This window comes from Chelonoidis abingdonii, chromosome 13 (assembly GCF_003597395.2).
Source record: "Chelonoidis abingdonii isolate Lonesome George chromosome 13, CheloAbing_2.0, whole genome shotgun sequence".
Taxonomy (NCBI): Eukaryota; Metazoa; Chordata; order Testudines; family Testudinidae; genus Chelonoidis; species Chelonoidis abingdonii.
Window position 1 is genome coordinate 22,850,428 of NC_133781.1, and position 20,697 is coordinate 22,871,124.

The 20,697-nt window shown below is 41.4% G+C and overlaps 1 protein-coding gene across 1 annotated transcript in view; it reads left to right on the forward strand.

Annotated features, from left to right (window-relative positions):
• ANKFN1 (ankyrin repeat and fibronectin type III domain containing 1) overlaps window positions 1-20,697 on the forward strand; it is a 176,297-nt gene that overhangs the window by 134,285 nt on the left and 21,315 nt on the right. Inside the window, exons 9-14 of the mRNA XM_032805646.2 lie at window positions 1,353-1,460; window positions 9,374-9,473; window positions 10,894-11,026; window positions 11,694-11,810; window positions 17,077-17,292; window positions 19,859-20,025. Of these exons, the coding sequence (XP_032661537.1) occupies window positions 1,353-1,460; window positions 9,374-9,473; window positions 10,894-11,026; window positions 11,694-11,810; window positions 17,077-17,292; window positions 19,859-20,025 (841 nt within the window). The remainder of the gene's footprint in view (window positions 1-1,352; window positions 1,461-9,373; window positions 9,474-10,893; window positions 11,027-11,693; window positions 11,811-17,076; window positions 17,293-19,858; window positions 20,026-20,697) is intronic.

Sequence of the window (20,697 nt, forward strand, 5' to 3'; positions counted from 1 at the left end):
GATGTCCCTCTGAAGGCCATACCAAGCTGATCTGGTCTAAATAACACCAGCCTATAGAACCAGCCTCCAGCCAACCCCTGGATCCGTAAGCTGCAAATGATTCCTATGTACCTCCCCACACACCTGTAACCAATAGATACTGAATATAGCTGAGAATTGACCTCCCAAAAGTTATCGCTTTTGGTGTCCACCAGAATATCTAACATCTCTACAGCTGTTGCAATAGCCCACAGACTATAGGAGTAGCCACTGTCCACTACATCCACCCGTATGTGGGGCTTGTTATCATAGTAGCAAGTCAAGCACAAAGCACATTTACGTCTCTGGCAGGTTGAGTCGTTGAAAAGGAATAAATCACTCTCAAATTAAATTAGTACTGTATGTTCAGCAAGTGAGCAGTTAGTTGGTGGCACCTGTCTTCTGTGCCAGCTAAGAAGAGAAGAAGGAATCTGTTAATGCACTGACACACCAAGGGCACGCTTTTATTTGTGAAACTGGGGTGGGTGGGGTTTTTTTTTTTTCATTTTATTTCATTTTATTTTTGTAAATAAAAGAAGTGTGAATATAAAATTTAAAATGATCTGACATCATGGCTCGCCAGGATTCCATGAACTCGGTTGATTTTCTCACACCCATGACTAAGAATTTGGGAGCTTGTGATAGAAGGTTTTAGTAAGGCTGAGATTTTTAGCTAGCAAACGTTCTTTGCACTGAGGGCATTTGCGGCAGAAACCAGGGCTTCTTGCTGTTTCAGTACCACGTCTGGCTGGAATGTTCAGGGTTCAGCAGCCACAACCAGGATCAGGTTTTCAAAAGTACAAAGTCCAGCTAGCAAGGATGTTCCAATGGATTGGGTACCATCACCTGGGTTCAATTCGCTGCTCCACAACAGAGTTCCTGTGTGACCTTGGGCATGTCACTTAGTATTTCTCTGTATCTCAGCACCTCATCTGTAAAATGGAATAAAAAGTTGTTAGGATAAATATATTAACGATTGTGAGACATTCAGTTGCTATGGTAAACCCCATTTTCTGACCAACTATGGCAGTGGGGGGCCATATAGGTACCCAAGCTAGATGTTTCTGGCAATAATTGTCACAACAGAAGCTGCTGGGAGCTGATTTATTTTGAAACACAAGCCCTACCTTGTTGTTCTTATATTATCTATTTTGCAGGGGGAGAGGAAGCTTATGGTGTAGGCAGTGCCATCCCATCCCATGTGCCTATATGCAAATCTCTCCTCCCCCACCCCCAACCCCACAACAGCCAGGAAAAATGAGAAGCAAGAAAACATTTTTAAGCCTTTTTCTGCTCCTTTCCATTTCCATTTGTTTATTTCTTTTGTTCACCAGACTGGAAAGACTGCGATGGCAGAGAACCTAGGCACTGGGGACATACTGAAGCCCTGGAACGTCTCCTTCAGCAGGTTCGAGCGGCTCATCAGCATTATAGTTACCGAGGTAAGGAGAAAAAAAAACCTGTGGTAGGGAACCAGTCGAAGCCTCTGTGGCGCCTGTAATTTTAGCAGTTTCCTAACTGGGTCAGACCTTCTCATTCATCAGGAAAAGAAAGATATTAATATTGGCCCATCTGGAATCACTTGAGCATACTATCTTGCTCTTAACCCTTGCAATAAGTCATATGCAAACATGTGAAAGCAAGCGTGTGCCCCCAGCTCTCGTTTAATTGTTCTCCCTGCAAATCGTTTTTGCACAGGAATCCATGAAAAAGCTTCAAGGATCTCTCTTTCTTCCCCTCCCTACCTACCAATAATTTATTTTAAAAACTATTTTGGATCAACAAAGAGGACTTGGCCACCTCCGAATGACAGACACTATGTATTCTAGCAGAGGTGGTGCCAATGGAATGAAAAATTGTTGCACTAACCAGTGCGAAGGCAAGACTACTACATTTTTTTTTAACGTAACAACCCAAAACGGAGAGAGGGTTCGAATCTCAGCCAGTTCTGCGCTCTTCATTCATGGGAAACAGACTGTGCCTTTGATAGCTCAAGAGTCAAAGCAGCAGGCTGAGATACTTTTTAAAGCTGTTTAAAAGTCTCTGTTCTATATCGACTGTTGAAATGTTACTATTTATTTTTTAAATCCAATTCCTAACAGGAATAATGCTTGGAATTTGGTTTCAACTGAAGAAATCAAACTGCCGCGAAGTTGTCATTTTCCCCTGCTGTTTTACTTATCATATTCCAAGCTGCCTCAAACGATTCACATTCACAGAAGTGCTTAAGACTGAAAATGAAAGATGCAGCCTTAGTTCTCTGAGTGCAAATATACCATAATCATGATGATCAAGGGTCTGCCACAGTCCTATTGTAGCTATGGCAACTTAATTCAGCAGTGTTGCTTGGAAATGGAAAAGAGATATTGCAAGAAAATAGAATGTTTCTCTAATGAAGATTCACAAAAACACCATGATTTGTAGAGGATTTTGGACGTGAAGCTGCAGACTGCGTATTCTGACTCTTAAATAGCTGGCTTCATATCTGACTATGAGAGGAGCTATTTTGCATGGGACAGTCTCCCTTCTCTGAATGGTAGCAGATGTCCAGGGTCTTTCAGGTCAACTTCTCAGTGGAGGAGAAACAAATTATACAGAGTCTGGATATATTCTAAGTGGAACTTGTTTTATTTGCGCACACACACCAGTCCTTGAGCAGAAGTGGTCACAAACTGCATGCAGGGCAAGACATTCTTTCAGGAATCTCAGCCCTAAGCAAATGCCAAGTTCCTAGGGAACCCCTCCGCCTCAAGAATTGACTCCAATTGGAGACCAAGGCAGGAAGCAAACTCAGCTGCCGCTTTCACAACTCCCATTTCTGTTCCTTGCCTAGCAAAGCTAACAATCATACAGTGAGTTTTCCCAGGACTGAGCATTTTCTTGCATGCTAAGAAAAAGAATTTGGAAGACTCTCTGGAACAGTACCATCTGGCAGCACCTGCCATGACAACATTCTTACTTTGGATCATATAAAAATTCTCAGTCGCTTGTGTTGTAGCAAAGCATCACATGTTGGATGAAAGAGAATAGTAACATGATAAAAGGGCCTTTGGAAACTTGCCTAAGTCATGTAACTGGTGTCAGCACCTTCCATTTCAATATTTTTTATGAAATTAGATGCACCTGGAAACTGTTTGCATTGAAGTACAGTGGGGGGAGGGAACTGCAAGGTCACTTTTGCTCTGAAATTTGCAGCAGGGAGTTGTCAAGCTGAACGGAAAGCCAGGTTTGTGGCAGGAGAAGAATTGTCTAGTGGGTGGATCACAAGCTGGAAGGAAAGAAGGACCTCATGAGTCCTGTCCACTGAGAACTGGCTTTCATAATAGTTTTCATCAATCTAACACTTCTCAAAGATTGAGCCAGCCCTTCAGCTGGAGTAAATCAGCACAGCTCCACTGATCTCAGTGGAGCCACACTCATTTACACCAACTCAGAAGCCGGCCCATTGTTGAGTGTAAGTAAATGTCATGACCCCATTATACAGAGGAAGAGACTGAGGCTCAGAGGTGAAGTGGCCATGACTTAGTGTCACAAGCCTGGTCTCCTGACGCTCACTCCTATGTCAAATCCACTAGGTGACACCACGCTTCTCAGGTTAGACATTTAAATTTGAGGGTAAGCGTCTCAACCAGTGTAAATCAGTATAAGTATATTGACTTCAACAGAGCTTTGCTGATTTACGTCAGCTGCCCTCTGAGTCTGTTTCCGTGGCACAGCTAAAGAATAGGACAGAATTTACTCTCAGACATTTTTACCCGTGTAACTCCATTAGTTTAAGTGAGAGCAGAATCAGGCCCAGTGTTTAGTGGAAATTAAGACTAGACAGTAGTAGAAGTAAGATTAGAACACAGGCCTCCAGCCTTGTGCTCAATTCACTAGCCCATGCTGCCTTGGTGAGTGAGCATGAGTAATAGATCCATGATTGTGTAGATCCCACTGACCAAAACCTCCCTATATAAGGGGAGCTCTAAAAGCAGCAGCTGCATTAGTGCCCCAGCATGACAGAGGAGGGGTAAATTCCCCAGACTCCATAAAGACCTCTGCACAAAGCCTGGTTGTCAGGCTTTGCATGGAAGTCTGGAATTTGGCCTGGTGTGTAGAAAAGCTCACAAAAGCACCAGGAAGAATACACTGGAATGTACAGTGAGTTTAAGAGCTTTTGGAATTAGATCAGCTGTTGCTTTTGAACCTGCTCTGTGATATGATGAAATCTCTTAGGGAATTGCTCAGGAAGCTTTTCTTTCATATGTTTAATCTTCTGGAAAATCCTGATGATTACAAACAACAAAGTCATCCATTTGTCTTCATAATACCATGCTACAGAATAGCATAACCAAGTTACTACAATTACATATGTCCTGGCAACACTTCAGTTGTATTTTTAAGTGCTTTTTTTTTAATGTAAGATCATTGATTCCAAACAAATTCTGTGCAGGGAGAAGTAATTGTGTGGTGTTTTGTTACAAGAGAGACCCCTGTCTTCACTGAAATGCTTTCCAAATATTTTCTTTCTGGGACCTAGTTGTAAATATATTTTACTGGACAAGTCAGAGGTTAGTTTTTAAAAATATTTTAGTAGTAATTTGTTTCATAAGCAGTAGAACCCATTTTTCTTCATTTAGCAAAGGGGTGGGAGGAGGCTTTGATTTCATAGTGCATCATATTTTTAAAGTTTTTAGCTTGGACTAAATGCTTAGCATGAATATGAAATAACAGGCCTGAGGGGGCTTTCACAATGCCATGGGTTGAGAACAACACACAAGGCTATCCATAGTTTATAAAGCCAGAAGAGACCATTAAGACCATCTAGTCTGACTGCTGGTATAACTCAGGCCAGAAAAATGCACTCAGTCGTTTCTGTACCAAGCCCATAACTTCTCTTTGAGCTAGAGCATCTCTTTTAGAAAGACATCCAGTCTTGATACAAAGACTTGAGGTGATGGAGAATCCACCACATTCATAGGCAGGTTGTTCCAATGGTTAATTGCGCTCACTGTTAAATATGTTAAATTTGTCTCTAGTCTGAATTTGTCTAGCTTCAGCTTCCGACCACTGGATCTATTTTCACACAGGGTGAATATGAGCCTCATGTGCCAAGTCACTACAAGGACTCGGCACTGCTTATGCCCTCAAATAGGGGTAAGTAGGATCTGAGTACTGAACAGGACTTGTGCTGACTCTCTGCATGGTTGAATTTCACTCTAAATGAATCTAACTTTTATGGAAACCCCTGGCCTCATTGGGTTGGAGGCTCCTTGATAACACTGTGACACTGGTGTAATTCCATCAACATCAAAGGAGTTACTTCTCATTTCCACCAGTTGGGAGAGAGGTACTTGCTTCTGCAGTGATGGGACAATCGACGAGCAGACTCTTTCCATCCAAATGTTCTTCCTTGTCAGGAAAACAGAACAGAGCAAGTAACAGAGATTCTTTTAGAGACTGGTGCCATTATCATACACTGGAAGCCTGGGTGCAATTTTGCTCTTATGCCTCCTCAAATCTATGTATGTTGCTTTTTTAAATATCAGTTGCATTTCCCATTATTTGGTGGACAACAAAGAAACATTTCGACATCCTGCCTAAAGAAAGAAAAACTGCCCATGTTATCAATTTATATTGGTAGTTCATTGCTTAGCACGATCCAAATTTCAATGTTTCTGATCTCAATCTAATCACTAGCAATTCCCTAATTTCTGCCAGTAAACATTTGTGCTAAGGCTTTTGTTAAGTGAGCTCATAGCGTGGCTGTCTTATCATTTATTAATGTAAACTTGCTCTGCTGCTACTGATATTTTACTATTAGCGGGGCTCCATGTTATTTATTAGTTAATTAAACAGCAGACTATTAAAATTCCATTTCCTCTGGATTCAAATGATCCTCTAATCCCAGCTCCACATTGCTGGCTTCAACTTACGGAAGGTTGTAAAACAAAAGCGAACAACAATGTGGGAAACTTTACAGTCTTCTATATACTTTTACATTATTTCTTTTGCTGTTGGCATCTAAGAGGCTGTGGACTGCATCCAAACCGCTGAATAGCCCAATAGCACATACGCTCACTTTAAATGTTCCCTATTATTTCAGTGCTATAATCTCTGCTGGACGTTTTATGTGGAGTTATGTTGCTTTGCCTGTAGCCACTCAGCTCCCCCATATACAGGAGAGAATCTAATTTACATAATTAGGATGGCAATGGTATTGCTAAACTGGTTTTACTCAGGGAGGAGACGAAGCACGATCCATGAGCTTTCACCCAGTGTTTGGTTTATGTTATGGAGATACACTGAAATACACTCACAGGGAAGTAATAATGATCCATGAGACTATTTTCCAAGTATTGTCTTTCTCCGGGAGAGCCGGCAGAACTCATATTGGAAGGATGTAAACATTGAAGAGGGTGTTGGGGTGTTACTTGGAGTAAGAGGGTAAAATTAAGGAAAAGTAAATTGAAGATGAATGTTGGAGAAAGGATCTGGAGAGGGCATGAGAGAAGGAATAACCCTAGTTAAGGCACTGGCATGGGAGACAGGCTTCAACGCTTGGCTTTCCTCGAGCTGCTCATTTAATCTCTCTCTGCCTTAGTTTCTCATTCTTGGTAAAACAGAGGTAATAATCTTTCCTTTCTCTTGACTATTTAGATTGTAAACTCTTCGAGGCTAGAACCAACTTTTGTTGCAGTGCCTAGCAAGTTAGAGCGTCTAGCTGCTACTGCAATACAAAGAATAAGAAAACATTACTTAATGGGAGACCTAACTGTGAAATGATTGCTCAGATTACTCTTCTCCTGGTTTCCCTCCACCTCCTGCATCTTGTCTCTGACTGTAGGCTGAGATGTTTGAAAGCACTTAATTTTGGCCTAACTATGCTGTCCCTGATTTCAATGGGAGCAGCGTTACACTAATGCTGAATAGAGTCAGTTGGGAAATTTTCAGGAACATGTTTTTTTCTCATCAGAAAATGCCAAATTTGCCAAAATTGAAACTTTTTGCAGAAACTTCTAGGTGTTGATGAAAAAAATTGTCAGGATGTTTTCTCGGGCCCATGTTGAAATTTCTGGTCAAAATGGGAGAGTGAGAAGAAGGCGTTGGTGGGGTGGGGGGGAAAGGAGAGAGTGGGGTCTGACCAACCCCTACCCTTGAATAGTCATTAATTCAGTGGTTAGGAACTTAGCTGGGATGTGGGAGTCTCAGTTTCAAATTCCTGCTCAAAACCAGGCAGAAGAAAGAGCAACAACCTCAATTTTTTTCACAAAACGAAATACTTGATTTTCCAGCCAGCCCTGATACTGACTATTTTTGAAAATCCTATCCATAAATTCTTTGGAGACGAGATTGTTTTACAGTATGGGACACATTTCACTACCTGTATTCATGGTGAGTAGCAGCTTACTACCCATGTAGTCCCATTCGAGTCAATGAGAATACTTGTGCAGTAATCAGCTACTCAGCATAAGTAATGGAGACAGTATCTGGCCCTGTGTCTTTGCAGAGCCTGGTCCAGTGGAAGCATGATCTGGTTGGGGTCTTTATGCACTAATAAAATACAATTAGCAAAGAATAAATAATGATAAAAGGAATAATCTTCCAAGGGAAGAACTTAGCTTGAGACATCTAAAACTGAACCAGACAAAGCACTGGAGACAATACTATTGAGAAGAGTTTTGCACTGGAAAGAGTGTGGATTTGATGACCTAATAAGTTTTTCCCATCTCTGAACTGTAGCACTGCATAATAAATTCACCTCACTTGTTCTCTTTGCATTTGCTGTTCGGCAGAACAATAATTATGCTAACAATGTACCTTCTTTCAGTGGTCTTCAATGTGCTAATTATGGTGCAAATTTATTCATAATTTTAAAATATGTTGAACACTTCCACAGATGGAGTTTTGACAAGAACAAATTTAAATGTTCAGACTTAGAACTTGTTAAGAAGACGCAGTCAGACACCTCCTATTTAGCATTAGAGGCACGAGGAAAATATGTTACTCTGAGAATATCCAAGGAGACCGATTATCAACATGCAACAAACAGTTTTCTGCAAAAAGTTGGCAGGATGATAGGCTTTTCTGACACAGAAAGTTTAACCTACAAGTGTATTGGAGGTTCAGTCCAGATATTTATCCAAACTTCATCTAATCAATCAGAACATCTCGGCCCTTTAAAACTGAACTGTAATTTCACACAATTACCATTTTCTGCACTTCTTTCTTTCCAGATCAGCCAGAAATACCATGAGACTTGTCTCTCTGGGAACGATTCTCCTCTCTCTAACACCAGTGTTAAATAGAAGTGACTCCATTGAAGTAAATGGAGTTTCGTCAATGTAAAACCAGTTTTGAAAGCCTGCTCCTCTTGAGAGCTGCATGGAAAAAGCTATACACCAAAAGCAATATGCAAAGCACAACAGCAACTTTTACTGGTTGTACAAAACCTGTGCACAATGATGCGAGTTCCTGAGTGCTATTTACTGGCATAACCTCTAAAAACTATTTACATATATCTTTTGTAGAGCACTTTCATAACAATTCCTCCCAACTCCCATTTTTATTGACTTCAAAAGATATCAGATCAGGCCCTCAGACCACTATTTTAGGAAAGACTCAAGAAAACTAAAAGCAATTTAACCAATAAAACATTAACCAAATATTTTAGAACCTCCGAATAGGGTGATTTCTTCTGTTATCAGACCTGTTCCACCCATCACTCTTTTACAGTCAGACTCAAAGTAGGGTAGATTTACACCTCAACTTGCCACAAACTAAGTATTCATGTAGATACTTATGCTGTCTTATTTAATCTTTTATTGATGTCACCAAATTGTTACTGTCTGGCATTGGTTTTGTAAGTCTCATCCCTCCTTTCTAAGAGTTTAAAACCAAAACAAGGAGGTCAATCGTTCCATTACTAGGAGCTTGAGAGTAGAAATGGGCTCAAGTCACAAAATTTGAATCGTGATTTCAAGCATCATAAAATTCAGGTAGGTTCAGATCTGGAGCTATTTCCACCCGTTATAATTATAGGGACCATTTGCAAAATTCAGAACCAGATTTTGAATGGCCTAAAGCTCAAGATCCATGGCACTGGTTCGGGCCCATCCTTGCTTGGGAGCAAGCTAACAAGATTTTTTTCCAGATTTCATTGGCATTAGGAGGTCATTTTAATCTTCCTTATCACCAACAGCATGAATACATAAGGAAAGGGGATGCATTTCTGAAATGCTTGTCTGTGGATAGGCATAAACATATGAAAGTAATGAGATGGGACGAGACAAATGTTCTTTATATTTTACTGTAACCCTGAAGTTCGCACTCTGAATTTTTTTTTTTTGTTGGTTTTTATTTTCCATTTTAGAAAGTTCTAAACTACAGAATGCTGGTCGCAAGCAATCAGTCTCCAGGAGCCTGAAGCATCTTTTCCATTCTTCAAACAAGTTTGTGAAGACTCTGAAACGGTTTGTTCTATATTTCATTTCCCCAAAATGCCAATTTAGCTACAGATGAGAGCTTAGATACCAAAAAGATCGCAACTCAGACATAGCTATGGACATGTTCTCCTATGGCTTAAAGTGCAGTAAATCAGACATAACCGTGGTGAAGTCCATGAAGGTATAAAAAACTGGGGTGGCTGAGTGGAAAATGAGGCTCATAGAGCCTGAGCCCAGCACCCACTGAAGTCAGTGGGAATCTTTTCACTGTCTTGCTGGCTGTGGACTTATAACATTATGGAACCTTGTACGCAAAACCACAATGCTGTTATTTAAATGTTTTTGACATGCTGGTTCTGTTGCTGTTCAATAATGGAATTTCATTTGTTTATGACAGAAAATGTAGGGTGTAGACAGCCTGCTTGTATACATTTATAATACCCCTTCACCAGCAAGCAACCCACCTGAGAGATCCCTAATATTTTTAGCTAGTTCTGCGACCTTGGTGACCCAGGCAGCACTGAGCCTTGAAGGTTTGGTTTCAGTAAATGAAAGTTGCCCACACTGGATTACTTCTTCTTTCATCATCAAGAGCATTCCATTTGCTTTTTCTTCTTTGTATTTTGATAAGAATTTTGATTCTTCCAAAAGTGCTCTCTGGGGTCTTTACTTTCCCTAAAGCGACTGATTAATGTATGTAACTAATTGCAAGAGTAAATATTGGAAGGAATGATTTCTATGAAGAGTTGTGCAGATATGCTGGCCAAACTATACCCTGGAACATTTATGTAAATCCATAATAACTCTGTTGATTTCAGTGGAGTTACTTCAGATTTACAGTGGGGTACATGAGAGCAGAACTTGGCCCATTATTGGTACAGAATACTAACATGCACATTGATTTCAGAAAATATCATGACCCCAATCGTGCACTATTTACTCAGGCAAAATTCCCGCTGAAATGGAAGTCAGTGGGTTGTTTTACTTTATAGATAAATAGAAGATATACCTATCTCTTAGAACTGGAAGGGATCTTGAAAGGTCATCAGGTCCAGTCCCCTGCCTTCACTAATAGGACCAAGCACTGATTTTTGCCCCAGATCCCTAAGTGGCCCTCTCAAAGATTGAACTTGCAACCACCCTGGGTTTAGCAGGCTAATGCTCAAACCACTGAGGTATCCCTCTGCAAGCTGTGCTGATTAGCGTCATAGATAACTACATTGTGGTAGTTTCCTTTAGTCAGAGCAATACATTTCCTATGCACACGTTGCAGGAATCACTGGATTGCGTTATGCAAGAGGTTCATACTAGATTATCAAAAATGTCCCTTCTGCCCTTAAAATCTGTGGATCTATGTGTCTTTGCCTATCCAGGACACTTGGTGCTGATTTTGATAGCTATTGAGACTCTGATTGCTCACTTTCTGGTTTGTCTTTCTTCCTTTCAGTGGACTGTACATAGCTGTCATATTTTATTACAAAGACAACTTGTTAGTAACCAATGAAGATCAAATCCCAATTGTGGAAATTGATGACTCACACACCAGTTCCATTATGCAAGATTTTCTGTGGTTCACAAAGGTAATTGGCACCTAATTTCATATACTGTCTCTCAATAAATTGTCTATACCAGAAATTGCTCCAACCTTAGTATATTTCCAGAACAAAACATAACAGCAGTGAAGAAGCTAAGTGAAAAAGCACAGTACTTTTTGCTTGGGTTAGTTATTTTTCCTTCTAGCATTTTTAAAGGGATAAATCCTGTCTAACCCATTGATGGGCGTGGAGGGAACTGGCCAAAGCAGAATTCATTCACTGAGATGTCTAATCCCACATGACCCTATTTCCAGTTATTGTTATTTAAGAGCTTCTGGGGAAAGAAGGAAGGAGTTAAAGAACATTAACCACTGACCAGAAGTTTCGAGGACTGGGGTTTTGATTGCTCACATCTTCAGATTATTTTTGAATCCAAGTGGACACTGAATCAATCTTACATGAAAATCCACAGATGGACTGAGATAGGTGCATGCTGTTTATGAAATGTTCTCTCTTTCTGTAGCTAGATATGGTATCTTTCTCGTTCCCTCTTTCTCTCCAATCAATAACTATCCACTTTGGTACCACCCACAGAAACTCAAAATGAACAATAGCTACTGATTTTTCCAAAGCCAAATATGCTTTTATTTTTGCTGCCGGCTTTTCAAGCACTGAAAACAAAGGGGATTGAACTGTGACATATATTTTGCAGCTGTCTTGTATGTGGGATGATATCAGATGGCTGAGGCAGAATATGTCCATATCCATGTCCTCATCAACAGCACTTCAAGCCAGGCAAAAGATGGTTTCGGCAACCGCACAGTTACAGGTTAGTTGCATTGCATGTTTTCAGTCGTTAATTTAATTCATGGTCTCTGAGGGAAGGTGCTTCCAGCTGTTCTCTGCCTTAGCACTCCCCAGTGGTTCAGCCTTGGGAGTAGTGTTAACACCTGCTGCGAAGTGAGCTGCTGCACCTATATCTCCTACTGAAAAAAGAGTGATCATGTAAAAACTAAACCCTAGGAAAAGAGGGGAAAGGAGAAACAATGACAGAAGAAGAAACAAACATAATGCAGCAAATAAAGGTTCCAAATAAGTCCAAGATTTTGCAGGTCGGGGACACACTGAAAGACAGCAGCAGTCATAACCCTGAGATACATTACTCAAAAGCTGAGATGCCTCATATGGAAAAGACGTTTTTATTACCATTATTTGTATTACTGTAGCACCTATAGGCCTCAAGCAAGATTAGAGCCCCTTTGTGGAAGGTGCTGGGCGCACACACAGGAAGAGACAGCCCCTGCCCCAGAGAACTTGTGGACAAAAATGACATGGCAGACAAAAGTTTGGGAGCATTATTATACCCATTTTACAGAGACATTAAGGCTTGGATCTTCCTAGGAGCCTGAGGGAGTTAGATCGCCAAGTCCCATCACAGGTCAATGGAAGCCCAAGGTTACATGTGAAATCTGTGGTAGAAATTGAATTTAGCTCTCCAGAGTCACAGGTCAGTGGTGTAACCACAAGACCATCCTGTGATGTTGCACTCTATATGATTTTATTAAAGTATGCTGATGAGTGTGAACATAATGTAACTAAAATATGCTTCATGCGAAAGGTCTCTTGTAAAGTATCATTACAAAGCTTATAATCTACTGAGTGTGGTCATCCTTTTTGTATAAATGTATCACTCTTCCATCAGAAACTAGAAATATGAAATATAACTCTGAGGACCTATTGTAATTATGCAAAGTGTGGGCCATTAATGGTGGTTTGGAATCTTGATGGCTCCCATCAACCAGGACAATTGTCTATAGATGGCTCTGTTTTACTTGTAAGTCTTCCTGCATACGTGTGTGCTGGCAAGTGGGTAATGAAGTCATACAGTGACATGTGATCACGTCACCTGAACTGGAGTCCATCTTTAACCTGGTGCTTTTCCATTGAGAAGGAGGGGTGGGAACCCAGAGAGAGACAAAGGATTCCCGCCTTATGCAAAAAATATATAAGTGGGTGGAACAGAACAAAAGAGGCAGCCATCGTGAGAAATCCCCTAGCTACTCCCTGAGCTGGAACAAGGGCTGTACCAGGGGAAAGGATTGTGACCAGACTAGGAAGATGTCCAGTCTGTGAAAGAAACTTATTGAAGCATGTCTGAGGGTGAGATTTTATCTATATTCAGTTTTATTACTGTATTAGGCTTATTTTATTTTATTTTATTTTTTATTTTATTTTACGTGGTAATTTACTTTGTTCTGTCTGTCACTACTTGGAATCACTTAAATCCTACTTTCTATATTTAATAAAATCACTTTTTACTTACTAATTAACCCAGAATATATATTAATACCTGGGGTGGCGCGGGGCAAACAGCCATGCATCTCTCTCTATCAATGTTATAGTGGCGAACAATTTATGAGTTTACCCTGTATAAACTTTATACGCGGTAAAACGGATTTGTTTGAGGTTTGGATCCCATTGGGAGTTGGGCATCTGAGTGTTAAAGACAGGAACGCTTTTTAACCTGTTTTCAATGAAGCCTACAGCTGTTAGGGGACCTGGTTCAGACCTGGGTCTGGGTTTGCGGCAGGCTAGAGGGTCTGGCTCAAACCAGGAAGAGCACTGAAGTCCCTAGCTGGGAAGGCAGGGAAAGCAGGGGCAGAAGTAGTCTTGGCACGTCAGCTGGCAGCCCCAAGGGGGTTTCTGTGATACAACCTGTCACACATCCTTCCTGGCCATAGGCTTACAGAATTGAATAGAGATTGTCAAAAAAAATTGATCAGCCACATCCATAACACTTCCTTTTTCCCACCTTTTGTGTGATTTGTGTATGTAGACTGTAAACTCTCTGGGGAGGGTGGAGTGTCATGGTTACATAGGGTGCTTAACACAATGAGGTCTTTAGATGTAAACAATTGTCAATAATGATAATAATCCTAGATCTCAAGAAACTACATGATGAAATAAATGACTTACCTGGGATATACTAGAGCTGTCAATCTATCTAAGTATTTCTATGCCCCACCCCCATCCCAATCACCGGGGCATCTGAGTATCTCACAAACTTTAATGTATTTAGTGTATTTTACAGATAGGGAAACTAAGGCACAGAGGGGGAGGGTTTTTAAGTGACTTGCTTAAAGTTACACAGAAAATCTAGAGCGGGTCATGGAGGGAACCCAGCTCGCCTGAGTCCCAGCTGGTATGTAACCACAAGACCGTTCTTCTTCCTAATCTAGGTCACTGCAAGAACTGAGTTTTATGGCATCTGGGACATTCTGGCACCTGGTGACAAACTAGCCCTGAGTGGGCATGATTAAGAATATCTTTATATTATTTTTATATTTATCTACAATGATAGCTGTACAAGAGACCAGCCTTCCCAGGCAGCCACCTGTCCTGGGAGGCAGCCCCCAAAATATCTACAAATGTCTGGAGTATCCATCTTCAGGTGTGTTTGCACCAATCAAGGAGGAGGTGTGAGTCCCAGCTCAAGTTGAAAAGTTGCAGGCGCTCTCGCCAAGCTACTGTGCTAAAAACTAGCCGTGGCAATGTGAGTGGTGGGATGGGCTTGCCACACCAGGTCTGTACCTGTTTGTGATCCTAGGCGTGTACTCAGGACAGCCAGCCTGTTCTGCAGCTCATGCCCCCGCAGCTACCATGCTAGGTTGATGAGAGCTAGCATGAGTAAGTCTCCTCGAGCTGGGACACCCCCTCCCTCCACAGCTTGAAGTGTAGACATAATATTAGAGGGCCACCTATTTTAAACAATAGATGCTTGTCAGCGCTCTGAGTGATCACTAGACAGATTTCACCATATTGCTGAATGCCTCCACATAGGGTGGCTATCTTGGTTTCTGGGGTGCACATTCCTATGCTGAGCTGAGTTTCAGTTTGCCTGCACGGATTGTCTTTAACAGATCATTGTTGTTAATACTTGCTGTAAATGTACAGAGACTGCATTTTGAGATACCCAAGATACTGTGTACATTGCATTCGATTTGCTAGCAGCACTTATAAGAGAAGAGCTGGAAGCATAGAAAGATAGTGTGTTTCTCCCTGTGGTATACTGCTCTGGTGGTTTTGTGGCAAATTTGTCATCCTAAACATTTGTTCTGTCAGTTTGGTCCCCTGATGAACACAGGACTGTCACCAATCTGCCGACCTTTAGCAGTATGTGGTCTAATGGAATCCACCCATGAAGGGTCTCAATAAAGTTTATACAGTTGAATAAACTTTATTGAGGCTGTTTAACAGACTGACTCCATAGGAACTTAGGACACAGTGGGAGAGATCAGTGACAACACAGCTGGTATGGGACTGAATCGGAGGACTCAAAGAGACTGGGGATTGTAACTGTACCTGCTGCTACCATTAGACAGCTAGAGCAAACAAAACATGTGATAGAATGCCATGCCAGGGGGACTCAGAAATGGTTTTTGCCTGTGTCCTAGCAATATGTTCTTGAGTCATCATAGGCTCTTCCATTCTGTCTGCTGGGATTCAGTTCAGAATCTAGTGCTGTCAATAATCCCATTTCAACTGTTTTAATTAAAAATGGCAAATATATGACCAGCTTCTGTCTAGTCTACTGTCTCCCATCCTCTTACTGAACACATATGCCACTACATACTGCAAAATCTACCCCGTACCATGCTGCTCTGGTTAGGAGGCTAATCTTTACAGGCAGCAAAAAAGAAGAGCATGTGGCAATATAGCCTTCTACAGTATGCCCTGGAGAGGGATACATAAAACTCAAATAGCTACTTAAAGCCACTTAGAAATGACAGCCACTGTACTGACTATCTTGAGTGCTTAGTTTATAAACAATTTAATAATACAGATTATAAGTAAATAGTGCCTGCTAAGTGCAGATAAATCAACTCAGGATAATCTATCAGTACAGAATGTCATTAAGTTAAAGTACAGCTACATACTTTCCTATACGTACAATGTGCTACATTGTCAGTTCAGTTTTTCCTTTTAAACAATCCTCACCCCTCACCAGCTTACTGTAGCTCTCTTGAAAACTCCAACAATAATGAGCATATTTTAAATATTAGGCATTTTTCTTTAAGACATCTGGGAATCTCTTCAGTGGCTGGTCACTGAAGTCAGTGTGCTCACATCAACAAGCTGATGCTTCCTATGTGGGGAAAGGGATTTTGACGGAGGTTAGTTTTGTTCTTTTTTAATAAATTTCTTTAATCTTCAGATATTTTGCCAGAAACCTTTTGGCCCTGGCAGATTGTTAGGGTCTCTGCTGTTTTCGTCTAGCACATTTTTGGTATTCAAAGTAAAAGGGGCAGATAAATACCTCTCAAAAGTCCCTTTTGTCAAGAGACAGCACTCATTTTAGTCCCAGATTTACCTGACCTGCATTCCGCACGTATTTGGTGTCCCCTCACTTTTATGGCTGGAAATAATTTACATCAGAAAAAATAATGAACCTGAATTTATAGAAAGTGACTGACCCTAAAGGAGGGAATTCAACAGCATTTTAAGTTTCCAGAATCAGTCATTTTTGGGTCCCTTATATGGCCTCTTTGACACCCATTGCATCCCACAATCCGACCTTGGTAGAGTGGAATGTGTATGCAGATCTTCAATCAGTATAACTCAGCTTGATTCCATTGAAGTCAATGATAGCAAAGTTAGGCCCACCCTGAGTGCTTTTGAAAATCCCACTCTGTAGTCACATAACTTGATGCAACTAGGACAAAAATTCTGCCCTGGGTTGTGTATGTGAATCACATTGCAATTTGGTCTTTTAAAAAGACCTTTTGTCATAATGATCAGATTGATATTTGCCAGTAACCTGTGTCTACACCAGCTGAGGAATTGCCCCCAAATTCCACAGTGCAATTCCCACACATACAACCCAGGGCAGAATTTTTCTCTGATTGCGCTGAGTGATGCTGGACATAAGGTTGAAATAGCAGAAGTGTTTTGCATTGGCCTAACCAGCTCCTGCTGAGGTCAGTGGCAAAACTCTCATTGAGTTCAGTGGGAACAGAGTTAGGCTTGTGCTGAAAATGCCATCTTCCTGATGTGTAATGGCTAATATTGTCCTTTATAATCTGTTTACTTTCTAGAACTTGCTGGGAACTCACAACTTAGGCAGAGTTTATTACGAACCGATCAAGGACAGACATGGCAATATCCTGATAGTTACGATAAGAGAAGTAGAGGCTCTCTATTCATTTTTTAATGGCAAATGGATGCAAATATCCAAGCTACAAAGCCAGAGAAAATCCCTTTCAACTCCCGAGGAGCCAACGGCATTAGACATCTTGCTCATAACAATCCAGGTAGCACTTTGCTTTGCTTACTTTATGTTTTTAATCTTAAAAAGCCTGTGACTTTGAGCATGCTTTATGGAAAAGTCATATAGGTTTTAGGCCCTGAACCAATGCCCATTACAATTCATGAAAAGGCTCCCATTGAGAGTAAAGTCTTCCATTGCCTTCAGTGGGCATTGGATTGAGCTCTTAATATGGATAAAACTAATAAGGTTCTATAAAAACGTAATAAGGTTCTATAGAAATGACTTTAAAGACTTGTAGACTATATAGGAGACATATATTTTCTGTAGGTTTTTGGAACCATACTATAGAATTGTATAGCAAGGGATGTAATTCTCTCTTAAATTCTGTAGGCTGGCTCTGAACATCTATAGAGAAGCTATCATTTTCTATTATAGTCTGTATGATTTTTCCATCAGAGGTTGATCACTAAAACCGGGTTTTATTTTTGAAACCAGACAAGATTCTGGGAGGTGTTGAGGGCCCTCAACTCCCAATGAAATCAGCTCCCATTGAATTATCTACAGACCGTATCCTCCCATCTCTTTTTACGTCAAATTCCCAGTGGACTTCAGTGGTGGAATGATGCCAAGATATTGGAGTGATCCTGCAAGGTAAAGAGCACCCCCAACTCCCATTTAACATCTGTGAGTTGTGGGTGCTCAGCACTTTGCAGAACTGTGTCTATTAAAGTCACCTCCTTCTATTGTCTCATGCACATAACTCATATCAAAGTCAAGAGACGTTGTGTGTAGGTGATAGCAGGATATATCCTACAGAATGATTTATCAATATCTCTTATCCCTAAACCTAAGGGATCACTTCCTCATTGGAAATACTGCCAGACAAGTTATTATCTTAGCTCTGTCTTCAGTCACTTCGGCTCGATATTGACTACTGTGGCTAATTGTGATTTACGGTCATTTTCTTGGGTGGTGACTGTGTGCTTTTGTATACCAGAAGCTGACGGGTAATCATACATACACATTGCAAGGTTTGGGGTAAATTAAAAGATTTCCAAACGACAATAAAACATACTTGATCTGTGCTCGACGTACTGTATTAAATACAGTACCAAAAAAGCCCAATCTGGGCAAAAGTTTTATATCAGGAAACGCAAAATACAGGTCCGATCAGGTTTCCACAGAGATCCTAGTGGAAAAATTTCCCCCTAATGGTTTGCACATTCCTGTGTAATGCCCTCCCTTTCTAGTATTACAAGTTGAATCATCATGTGGGTATTTTGTTCATGAAGTGCTCATGAAAATGAAGATCTAATTGCACTAGTTAGAGCCAAGCATAGCACTGGCAGACAATGTGATGGTTCCAAGGGTGAAGGCAGAGGGCCAGGTGGCCTAATCCTTACTCATTGCAGAGGGGCACATTACTCAGGATGGCAGTCAACTTCATTTATTAAAGTAGTCTTTCGAGAATGCTATACATAGCCCTGTTAATGTCTGCTAACTACAGCAAATAGGACTTAGGTGCTAGTCCTTTCCAAGCTCTTTTTGACGATAAAGTTCATTGTGTTGAAAATATAGTGATTCATTTGACAATAAATTTTACTTTGGTACTATACTTGACAACCTGGTGCACACAGAAAAGTCCCCATTGATGTTAGTAGCTGTAGAAGGAGTTCACTGGAGACTTACGCTGTGCATTAAAAAGCCCTGAGCACAGATTAGAGAGGAGAATTTTGCTTTAGGACTGCAACATGCTTCTTACTTTTGGATAGTTACTGTTTTACAGCTGACTCCTACAAGATGCTGAGCACTCTGAGCACCTGATCCACCAAAACATTTAAGCACATGCTTAACTTTAAGCACAAGTAGCCTCAGTGCATCAAGCTGAACAGGGCCACCTGGGGGGGGCAAGTGGGGCAATTTGCTCCGGGCCCCACAGGGGCCCCCACAAGAGTTTTTCCAGGCCCCTGAAGCAGGGTCCTTCACTCGCTCCGAGAGCCCCGGAAAACTCTCGCAGGGTCTGGGTCCCCGGAGCTTCTTCTGCTCTGGATCTTTGGCAGCAGGGGTCCTTCCACCCCCCCACTGCTGAATTACCACCAAAGCGGGACCCGTCGCTGAAGTGCTGGGTCTTCGGTGGTAATTCGGCGGCGGGGGGCCCCTGCCACGGGTCTTCGGGGCACTTCGGTGGTGGGTCCCAGAGCAGAAGTCTCCCCCATCGCCGAATTACCACCAAAGCAGGACCGGTCGCCAAAGTGCCAGGTCTTTGGCGGTAATTCGGCAGGGGGAGGCCCCTGCCGCGGGTCTTTGAGGCATTTCAGCAGCGGGTCCTGGAGCAGAAGGCTCCCTTGCCATTGAATTACCGCAGAAGCAGGGGGCCCCCCACTGCTGAAGACCCCAGGCCCCCAGAATCATCTGGACGGCCTTGAAGCTGAACATTCCTAACTGCAAGAGGATTGCTGATGCGCCTAGAGTTGAGCATATGCTTACATGTATTGCTGGGTTCAGGACACCCTTAAAGCAAAAGACCTGCTATAAAACCATTATCCGACCTCTCTTCTTATCTGGGGGAAAATAGGCATTTATATGTAGGAATGTTTCTGTTTGAACAGGACACACTTTCCTATCACAGAAGAAGCCAGCAGCGCCTCCCTCCTGGCTTGTATCTGGGTTACCTGAAACTCTGCAGCTCCGTAGATCAAATCAAAGTCCTTGTACTGCAAAAGCTGCCCAACATTCTGTGTCATGTTAAAATTCGAGACAACAGCAATGTTTCCAAGTAAGTGATTTTTTTTTAAATACTCGTTCGTTTAAGACAGTTGATCAAACTTGAATAACTCAAGTGCCAAGTGTGTGAAAATATGCTCAGTTTATATGGGCACCAAATATGAAATCTACTTTATAAACAGAAACAGAAGAGGCAGATAACTAATGATTAATGCTTATGGTCACAACAGTGCTGTCAGTAATTGCATAACATTGAATAAAGAGAAGTAAAGTGAACTCAGAGATTTGCAACCTACAAAGCATTGAGCACTCTGGCCCTAAGATAACAAAGAATTCAAGCAATGAGGCACTGAAGTCAGGGGACTGCACACCCATGTAAAGTTACGTACATGCTTAAGTGCTTTGCTGATTCAGGACCAGAGCACTCACCACCTTGCAGAGCCCATGGAGTATAATATTTATTTAGTTTATGAATTCTAGTGTATGCCCTTTATCGACCATCTATCACGTTACTTGTTAACATTTAGAGTTAAATTCTGCTCTCAGTCATAACCGCATTAAATGTATTGTTGGTTGCACAGGTATAATTGTGAACTATGTTTGGCACAAGCTGTGTACCATAGAGCTCCATATTGACCTCAAATGTGCACATGCTTACGTCCATCTATCTGGTATACGGAGGGCCTGATCCAAAGCCTATAATGGTTGAAAATCCCATCAGTTT